At 38.5% G+C, this 10,644-nt stretch overlaps 1 protein-coding gene across 1 annotated transcript; it reads right to left on the bottom strand.

The window, feature by feature from the left end:
• Positions 1–696: 696 nt before the first annotated feature.
• Positions 697–10,205, bottom strand: rbm7 (RNA binding motif protein 7). Its single transcript, XM_086261241.1, has 5 exons — positions 9,983–10,205; positions 9,525–9,687; positions 4,154–4,229; positions 1,864–1,957; positions 697–1,685 (listed from the first exon to the last, which is right to left on the bottom strand). Exons 1-5 carry the CDS (start codon positions 10,073–10,075, stop codon positions 1,314–1,316), a joined length of 798 nt encoding a protein of 265 aa, XP_086117367.1. The 5' UTR covers positions 10,076–10,205; the 3' UTR covers positions 697–1,313.
• Between the last annotated feature and the right edge of the window lie 439 nt (positions 10,206–10,644).

The raw sequence follows: 10,644 nt of genomic DNA, 5'->3' as shown, positions 1-10,644 counted from the left end.
GGAGATTTACTGAGGGATCTAATTGTCGATATTGCACGGGAGCCGCTGTTAGTGGCATAAGCGCTTTCGGAAGGGTAATTATGACATCTATACAGATATTAAGTGATTTGACGACCTCTGCACGAGAAACAGACCGGGACACAAAGCCTGATCGCACCGTCAGATGGTAGGGATCAAAGTCCTGCTAATTTTAAGTTGGAACAATGAACTACCTTTCGTTTCTGCGAAGTCGCACAAACCTAAACCTGTGCCACTTGCTAACGGTGAACAAGAACCGGTTACGTGGGACTCTAGCGAATAAGCAGTAAACCCAAACATAACTGAATGTAGTCAAGAGTACAGAATGAGTGTCAAACCTATGTATAGACTTGAAAGCATCATGAACTGAAAGGTCAAATAGGAGCTGATCATGTGGCTCAGTTATATTTACCACCTTAATTGATTCAATAAAAGGATGTGTGTGGCGCCACCTGTAGATTACTTCATAACCCACTGCACAAGCATATTAGTTACACGAGGTCCATTTATAGGTGCAGATAAGGCCTTGTGTGCATGCATTACAGCATGTAGCATCAACATACAATAGCCTACTTACTTAACTTAGCTGCATACACAAAGAGCTGTAAATAGGTTCACGATGTAGAGCCAAGAGCCTAAAGTATTTGAGTTGTAGCCAGATGAAAGACAAGGCAGCAGTCAAATGAAAAGGGCTTTATAATAATAATGCAAATGTTCATTTTAAAACAGTCTTACACATAAGAGTAAAAAAAAATTCTGGAAAAGAGCAAGGTTAGACGATGTTACAATCAGAAAAAGTCAGTGCCCTGTTGTAGTAAGTGGTGCTGGTGGAATCTGAAAGTTATTGTTCTTTTTTTGCAAAGTACCTGAAGATTTTCGTTTTTAACTATGGCAGCACCGTTTAAATATTATCTGCATAACATAAAAAAACTGCCCAATTTCTTTTTTTTAATACTTTCCCCCCTCGTATTCTAAAAATCGCTACTAATTATAGCTTTTGTCCTTGCTCTCATGACAAAATGACACCCTACAAAATATCTGCAACGTCTGTGATGAAAAGCTCACACGAAAGAAGAGTACAAATTTTAAAATGCCTTAAAAGTAAAATAAAAATAATTAAAAAAATGTGTCTAAGGCATGAGTTATTAAATCTTAAAACTGATAGGATCATTACAAACAACCTGAGTATACACAATAATGTTTTTCTACATAGTTCATCATCTTTAGAAAAGTGTCCTCAAATCTGAAGAACTTAAGTCTGTACAGAATTAAATTTTTTTTTTTTTTTTTACATCTCAGTATCGTTGCCATCTACTGTCTTGGTAGCCACGGTTGCTACCCCTATCATCATATGGTCTATTGCCGCCTCTGTTGTCATAGTGACGGTTGCCACTCCTGTTGCTCTGGTGTTGATGATGGTGGTGGTGGCTCTCTCGGCCGTGGCCGTGTTGCTGATGACGGCCAGAGCCCGGCTCCTCCGCGTAGCGCTGGCTTCTGCCAGTGCTGTTATTCTGGGATGCGTGATGCCGATAGGGAGTATTGTCATGATGCCGTGAGTCACCACTGGTGGACTTTCCACCTCCAAACGTCTGCCGCTGCGGAGGTTTTAAGGAGCCGTTTAACTGGTCCATTTGCTTCATGTGAGTCTGCCACATCATGTTGTTCATCTACAAATGGAGGGAAAATAAAAAGTCCTGTTTTACACACGGCTTACATATTGACTTATTTGTTACACAATAACAGAGCTAGTTGAACATAAAAGAAGCCAAGTGCAATCCTTGAATAACGCATATGAATTCTGTCCATTATGGCAATACAGTATTGTTTTTTGAAATAGAAACTTACCATGGCATGCTTCTGCAGATTATCGGGAGAAGAAAAGGATCTCTGTATTTGGTGTGGAGGAGTATATGGTGGAGAGCTGAATTGGGCTGGGGTTCTGTAGGAGTGTGGAAATAGCAATTTATAAGGGTCTTCAAATAAGATCAACATTAAGTTTTTATTAGAACTTTTTCTATTTTGCTTTTCTACTTTGAGCACTTAAAGCCCTTTTTACTACAAGCCTCATTCACCTATTCACACACAAATTCATGAGTGCTTTGGTCCTAACTAAGCAACACACACTCTGGATGCATTGGGGGAAGCTCAGTGCTTAGTGTTTTGCCCAAGGACACTTGAAGACTTGAGTAGCTGGTGATTGAACCGTCGACCTTTGGATTTCCAGATGACCCGCTCTATCTCCTAATCCACAGCTGCCCCAACAACTTACAGTAACTATTGTAGTTGAAGGGACCAGTGACTGAGGAGAACTTCAGTGTCTACGTAAACTTCAAACTACTAGAAGGTTCTACCAAAGCTGCTAGTTACTGCAAGGCTATAGGACAGCACCCATGACCACATAAGTTATTTTTAACATCATTATATTATATTATTATAATTTATTATAACTAGTTTTGCAGGATGAGCCAAAAATTATATTGGAGTACTTCACTGACACACTAATATAAAAATCAATCTACCTCTAACAACAAAATAACAAAAAAAACCTACAAAACATTTCGCAATTTATAATTTACTTTTCTTTTAGAAAAAGATTGCGGAAAGAAAATTTCACTAGTTGACTAATTTTAAATTAACAAAATATTTAAATTGAAAATTGAAATTAACAAAATATTTCAAATTGACCAAAATCTGATGCATGAGGTTAAAAACTGGTTTTAAAAGTAGTGCAAAAGTATGCAACAGCCATTTGAAACAGCTAGCTTCCTTCTTTAATGATTACATCACACTTCAAATGCTGCCGAAGTGTGTGACACTTTGTGCCACAATACACACCCACAATATCGGATTAATTTGCCAAGTGTGGGTAATGTTGGCAGTGCCAGCACCAGCCCCTCCCATTGCACACTAGCACTGACACACCTGTGCAGAATATCATTAAACATCACTCCAGTTTAGTGGCTATGCCTGCTTACTCAGATGCAGCCTGCATACAAACATTTTCACTCATTTTCTATGTAATCCAGACGTACACCAGTTTGCTCAGCTGTCATCTGTGTACTTTGCACCTTGCTTATTAACAACATCTCATAGAGAGACAGATGGGGAGAGAGAGAGGCTGATGTCTAATGGGAATCAAAGCAAATGACACAGTACGTTGATTAAATAAGAACATACTTGTTTCTGGCACCAACAGCAATATGTAAATGTCTACTAACTTAGTCGTGTGCACTCCTGTTTTCGTCTTCTCCAAGTGTAATAAAAATTATAAAGTTATGTGACTGGCTGGGACAATTCTCAGAATATTTGGGTCATTTTCTCATTTCCATTATCTACTCACAAACGTGTTTTCCTGAAGTGATGTAATGGAATAAGGCAACAACGACCAGTTCATGGTTTCCATGTGTTTACATCTGCACTTTGACAGACCTGTGCCAATGACTATATTCGTGTCACATGGACCACGTGGCATACATTTAGAGTTTAAATATGACTATTATCTTGAGGAAATTTTCGCCTCTACTACCATGGAAGGATATATTTGTGACAGATTAGAAATTATCTGGTGACTGTGATATCCAAAAGAACTAGGCATCACAAACATGAGCTTAACTCCATTTTCATTTCACTTTACAACTGAAAGATGCTGCTTTCACCAAACTAGCTTTAACTTGCTAATCAGCATAGGAAGAAACTTTAATGACTATTATTCATTCCATTTTACAGCCATACAAAAAGCAAAAGGGTCGTAAATCTTATATACACTTATGATTGGATAATGTTTTTGAATTCTTTAGTCCAACAGTCAGCCTGTTTTGAACAGCCTACACAATTTTTATTCATTTATTCATTAACTTTATAATTCAAAGCTCAGGTGCTATAGTAATGGTGACTTGAAGCACCTGACTTAATTCTACTACATCACAACTGTAGTTAAGTGTGACTCCAAAGTACTGATTTGTTTTGGGGGGGTTTGGTGACATATTACCACAGTCTCAATGGACTTTATTTTTTTAATGAATATTTTAATACTTGACAGTGAAACTTGTTAGTCTTTCCTCTTATTAACAGCATGTGAGCATCTTAATTGGTACAATAAGATGATAACTTTTGATGCTGTGAGACACTCTCTTACCTCTGGCCATGGGGATTTGGGGTACTTGCAGGACTTGAATTCTGTGAGTTCCCTGGATTGCTGCAATGACTGCTGCCTATGAGCGAGCAAAACAAAATTTATATTAAAAAGAAGAAAGCATATATATACTTGATCCATACCAAATGATATGACAAACACACACTCTTTAAGAAAAAGAAATATCATTGCAGTAATCTTAATATATTAGTAATATAGCAAATGCATGTATGCCATTAGGTTACTATTGTTGTTTTGTTGCTATATAAAAAAAATTAAACTTAAAATGAATTGAATTAAACTCTTTCCCCTAGCTCCTCCTACAAGTGTTAATTAATCTAGATGAAAATGATAAGAAAAACTACCAAGGATACCAAGACTATAAACATCTATATAGCCGTTGGGAATTATTTTTAAAATACTTAAATCCTTACAAATCATATATATTACATATAGTAGCTGACTCAAAATGAATGGCTAAATTATGGCTATGTTACGTGCATGTTTTTGTTTGTAAATCAATTTTAAGTGCAGTGACATTTTTGAGGTCACTGGAACGTGTTATTACGCATATATGTAAATAACTGTTGATCAAAATGTGACACCTATAGTGTCTGCAATTGACTACTTTGTCTTATACAATGACTCACAAAGCAGAAGAGCAATCAATATATAGGATATAATTCACATAGAATTAATAATATTGATCATAATAAAAATATAAAGTTAACATATGTCTGTGTTTTCATACATGAGCAAAGCACCAGACACTAGTTGACACTAATTCATGCAATTATATAAAAATCATTTTAAATGACCCTAAACACTGACAAGCACAGAAAACTAACTATACTTTATACACACACTACCCCGTAGCTTTTAATGATATAGCATATTGTATTACTAGATTTACAATTAAATTATGTGAACACCTAACTCTCCAAAATACTTAACCAAAGCTTTAAAATAAATCTTTGTGGTGTAAATGCCACTAACATTTTCTTTTTTGTCATCAGCCTTTTAACGAGTGTTGGGGAGTAACAGAATACATGTACTGGCATTATGTATTTAAAATACAAAATATGAGTAACTGTATTGCGTTACAGTTACCGTTTAAAAGGGTGGTATTCAGAATACATTTACTTTGTTGAAATAAATGGATTACACAGCGGTCTTTTCCTGTTTCATATGTTAGGCTATGCCCTCTCTAGTTTTGCTAATTCCACACCGGCGGAAACCCAAACAAAACATGCATTAAGAGGCTCTAATGTCTGTGTCTCAATCCCACGGCCCATGTCACCTCTACTTGCTGCCCGCACAATAGGGCTGCCACGATTAGTTGACTAGTCATGATTACGTCGACTATCAAAATCGTCGACGACTAATTTAATAGTCGACGCGTCGTTTGAAGCTTTGTAAGATCACAAAAGGCGCAGGAATAAGTAGTAGGATTTAAGAGTGGCAGCACGGTGGCAAGGTGGTTAGCACTGTTGCCGCACAGCAAGAAGGTCCTGAGTTCAATTCCACCATCAGGCCGGGGTCTTTCTGTGTGGAGTTTGCATGTTCTCCCCGTGTTTGCGTGGGTTCTCTCCGGGTACTCCGGCTTCCTCCCACAGTCCAAAGACATGCACAGCTTGTGGGGATAGGTTAATCGGATAATCCAAATTGCCACTAGGTGTGAATGTGCGAGTGAATGTGAGTGCGAATGGTTGTCTGTCCCTGTGTGTAAGCCCTGCGACAGACTGGCGACCTGTCCAGGGTGTACCCCGCCTCTCGCCCTATGACAGCTGAGATAGGCTCCAGCGCCCCCCGCGACCCTGAAAAAGGATAAGCGGAAGCGAATGGATGGATGGATGGATTTAAGAGTGTAATAACGGACTGAAACAGAAGATGGCAGCACTGCATGTACAAGGATGCCAGCTGCCGTTAAACCCCGAAGAAGAAGTAGCTCTGTCCCAGAATTCAAAGCGCAGCCCTGCTCAGTTTCTAACAATGGCAGCAGCTAGTTAGTTTTAATATTACTCTTATTATTCTTTATGGGTCACAAAATAAACGTTTAACATATTTTCAGGCGAGAATGTAGCTGTGTAAATCTCAAATATCTGCTCAGTTTATCAAGACACCACATATTTTCAAAAGCGCTCCGACGTTTTCAGAGATGTCTGTTACCCACTAGCTCGATAGCTAGCCGGGGGCAAAGCTCACTAGAGCCGGTGTGAACACCGGACTCCCGGCAAATCGTTTTCAAACCCACCACCGTCTTTCGCTACTCAGGTTAAACATATAGAAGTCACTTAGAGAACTTTAAAATGTTATTGTTTGGCTTTTTTTTAGTATTTTATTTGTTCCTGAGTAAATCGGTTTGGCTGAGATTAAAGTTGTAGTTTTTACACAGCTGAATAAACGTCAAGCAGACAACTGATTATCAGAAGCGTGAGATGCTCGAGAATATACTCCGGTGTCCCGTTATATTTTAGATAGCAAGGAGCTTATTAAACTTCACCGAAACAATCTGCAAATTGTTTTTACAGGAAGGGCCAGAGTCGTCTCTATTTCTTGAGGCGACTGAGGTCCTTCAACATCTGCCAGAAAATGCTGAGGATTTTCTATGAGTCTGTGGTGGCCAGTGCGATCCTATATGCTGTTGCATGCTGGGGGAGCAGGCTGAGGGTCGCAGATGCCAACAGACTTAATAAACTGATCCGTAAGGCCAGCAATGTTGTGGGGATGGAGCTGGACTCCCTCAAGGTGGTGTCGGAGAGGCGGATGCTGTCCAAGATAAAGACAATGTTGGATAACACCTCCCACCCACTCCATGACATGTTGGTCAGTCACAGGAGCTCGTTCAGTGAGAGACTGAGATTACCGAAAAGCACCACTGAACGACACAGGAAATCATTCCTGCCTGTGGCCATCTCCCTGTACAACGCATCCACTTAACACACTGTTTGCTGCTACAACTACACATGTTTCTTTTCCAAATATTTATTTATAAGTGACTTATGTATGTATGTATGTATATATATGTATATATTGTACTATTCTTAGTTAGCGTATTGTCTGTCTTGTCTTAATGTTGGTTTAAAATGGAGCACTGTAACAAAAAATAATTTCCCCCAGGGATCAATAAAGTATTCTGATTCTGATTCTGATTCTGATTTCATTAAAATTTAATAAACTATCATCTTGTCTTTATTTTAAGTTAGCACATACCTTAAACACTTAAAGCTGTAAGCTAATGATAGTTATATAAGAGCAGATGCTGCTGGTGCAATAAGCTGTACGTTTTACACCCAATGGATGCATGATCTGATTAGTCGACTAATCGCAAAAATAATCGGTGACTAGTCGACTATCAAAATAATCGTTTGTAGCAGCCCTACCGCACAATGACGTAAATATTTTAAAAAATTATTATTCAAAAAATAATTGAATATACAGGCGTAGCCATAAAGAATGTAGCCTCATGGGCAGTGTAGTCCGTGCTGCAGGGAGAATGGACTGCCGTACCCGTTATGTGTCTGTGAGCGAGGGAGGGAGAAAAAGGAGAGTCGAAAAGTACGAGTTGTCACCGAGCAGAAACGTGAAATGGAAGCATGTAAATATAATAATAACCACTGAAGCCAAAAAGAGTGCCTGACGAGCCCAGTTGTAAATAAGCTATTTAGACTCAACTGTACACTGTGTTCACATTTTCCTCCGAAACAATAAGTTCAGTTGGAGCAGCCTTTCAACGCCTCTCTCTGTCTCTCGCTAGCAAAAGTTGACGCAGACAACAAAGTAAAGATAGTTTTCGGCTACGAGCCCAACACACAACCCAACGTATTAGCCAGAGGTCCCTTTACTATGGTTTGGAGCCGCGGACCTGTTTTATATACGCGCGGAATAGTTTTCTATATGAGATTGCTACTAAAAGTGCAGCCTTACCTAATGTCCACCCTACTGTTATTCATTTTATATTAAGATTTAAATCTAGTTGGTATTGGTATGGCAAGCAACCTTCAGTAATAGTAATAAATCACACAGCAATAGTACATTGTACAGTGTAGTTGTAAAAAGCATGATAATATATTAAGTAATCCAAAGCCTGTTTGCTTTACATGTGAAATTGAAGTTATATTTGAACAGGCCCAAACGGGCTACTGGCTTGACAGCTAACATGTTTTTTTACTGGTCCTTGGCCGTCAGGCATTTGGTTAAGTCGCAAAGGTTTTGGAAAATTGGGTTGGGTCACACACTTCACTAACACTGCCAATAAATATCTGATGTGCCAAGAGGAAATACATTTTTTCCATGTGAAGTAATATTTTAAAGGGACAGGTTTGTCTTTGCTCTGGGCTTTAGAGGCAGTTACGCATCTAAATAATATTGGTTCTTGTTGCCTAGTTTTGCAGACATCTGCATAAAAAATGTATGGCTTCTTATGAGCACAATCAAAGTAAACACCACTTGAAATTGTGGTGCTTTACATGCAACATACCACATGTGGAAAGCACAGTGTGTGAGCAGTTTTAGACAGGAACTAACTCTACCTTTGCTCATTTTTTTTAAACTTAAAATTTAAAAAAAATAAAGAAATAGTAAAATAGTTTACCCGCGTTTAGTCTTGTGCATTTGTATTCCTTCAATTAATTGTAATGAAACAATCACAAGTGATGTTGGCTACATGTTTATTGCCAACTATGTTTAGAGGAGTTAACTACCCAAAATGCTACAGCTACACTATCTAGTAAAATAGTTCCATACCCAAGTGCTGATTTACATGGTTAAATATAAATGTATACTAAAAATTACTTTCTGGAGGAAAACTTTGCAAACAAGGCAGGCTGCATTTCAGAGTGAGGTAGAATTATATAAGTCAGACAATGCAGTGAAAAAGAAGTGATACAACTTTTAACTATACTGTCTCATCCTAGTACCTTGTCTGAAAAGACATATCTTTATATGTTAAAAAGTCAATGCACAATCCATTCTAAGACTGAAACCCTTTGGTTTTCCGTAGACTTGAGTGATTTAATTCAACTACTAAGTCGCTCAAGGTTTTGTCTCACTTCTATTCCTTTTGACCTACTATGCACACCGACAACTGTGCACAACACCGAAACCAAAGAATCCCTATCGGGTGTAGGGTGTGGTGGTTACTGTACATGGGTCATTGCTTTTCAGTAACACTAACAGTAGTTTACTCAAGTACTGACGTCTACTTCTTTGCGTGAAATATGATGGTCGCAGCTTTGTCTGTGATAGCTTTTTAGTTACTTATTTCTGGATAGTCAAACATTAACTGAAACGTTCAGTGTTGAAACCACATAAATGCACAAAACACGTTGAAATATTTACGTCATAATTCAAAGCAACAAAAATGCCAGCTCACCTGATCTGAACTGCACATGGATATTTCTCCCATTCAGCATGGTTCCGTTTAGTAGTTGCACGGCGTAGGGCACGGACACGTCATGTTTGTATACGGCAAAGCCAAACGTCTTCTGTCTCCCATCCGAGTCCTTTGGAATTTTGGTTTTGACAAGAGGTCCTGCCTGCAGAAAGGATCAACGAATTTCGTAAACAAAAGCTTGTGATCAACGGCTAAAGCTAACGACAGCTAACTAGCTAGCTACTGTGATTCGGGGGTGAAAAACCACTACACACAACGCATGTGTAAAACACCAAAAGACATGTAAACGAGACACATTTGTTACCGCACAATACAGCTTACAGCTCCACGTGTTAGTACATTCCGGTGACTTTATTTGTAAGCGGTTTCTGTGCCACTAGCTAGCTATTATGCTACCAACAGTTTCTAGTTTTGTGCACAAGTGGCGAAAGCAGCACCTGTAAAAACAACTCGAACAAAAGCTCCTCCGTCACTTTAGTATCTAGGTTTCTTATGAAGACGGTGCGGTCCGTTTCCTCCTCTATTCCCATTGTATTTAAGCAAATCCCAAACCACTGTTAGCAACACAAACGCAAAAGTCCAGCCAAATTCCACTGCGACACACAAAAAGCGGAAGGCCAATCTTGCCGTAAAGTAAAACGCGTTATCCTTTCAACGGCTCTTTCACGACATCCACATACTTTTAATTTCGGGCCTTCACAACGTATATTTAAAAACATGCTATATTCTAAATTAATATACATAATAAAATTTTAAATGTAATGTATTATATGGCACTTCTCAACAAAAACACACACCAGGAGAGCTGCTGAATTAATGACAGATTTTATACAAAATTAAATCGCTGCACGTTAAATTATAATCGATTTGTTTGACAGCCAAATTTGTAGTCATGCAATATTGTCGCACGTCACTGACCACGTCACTAGGTTGGTTGTGGATTTAAAGAGGACAAGAAACACTACATGTCGCAGAAGCCTAAATTTATTTGAATATGTTTTTTTTTTTATCTTTGCATGTTCAGTTACAATTATTCTTTTACTTATCTTAGAACTGTAATAGGAGGCTAGGGTTCACATTGGTATCACAAGCTAAATCC

The sequence above is a fragment of the Aulonocara sp. 'chitande type north' Nkhata Bay genome, linkage group LG14 (assembly GCF_057382095.1).
Source record: "Aulonocara sp. 'chitande type north' Nkhata Bay isolate Kocher_YH1m ecotype deep benthic linkage group LG14, A_spYH_male_GT1.1, whole genome shotgun sequence".
Classification (NCBI taxonomy): Eukaryota; Metazoa; Chordata; class Actinopteri; order Cichliformes; family Cichlidae; genus Aulonocara; species Aulonocara sp. 'chitande type north' Nkhata Bay.
The sequence above is the reverse complement of the archived record's forward strand: the minus strand, read 5'-3'. Positions and strand labels throughout refer to the sequence as shown.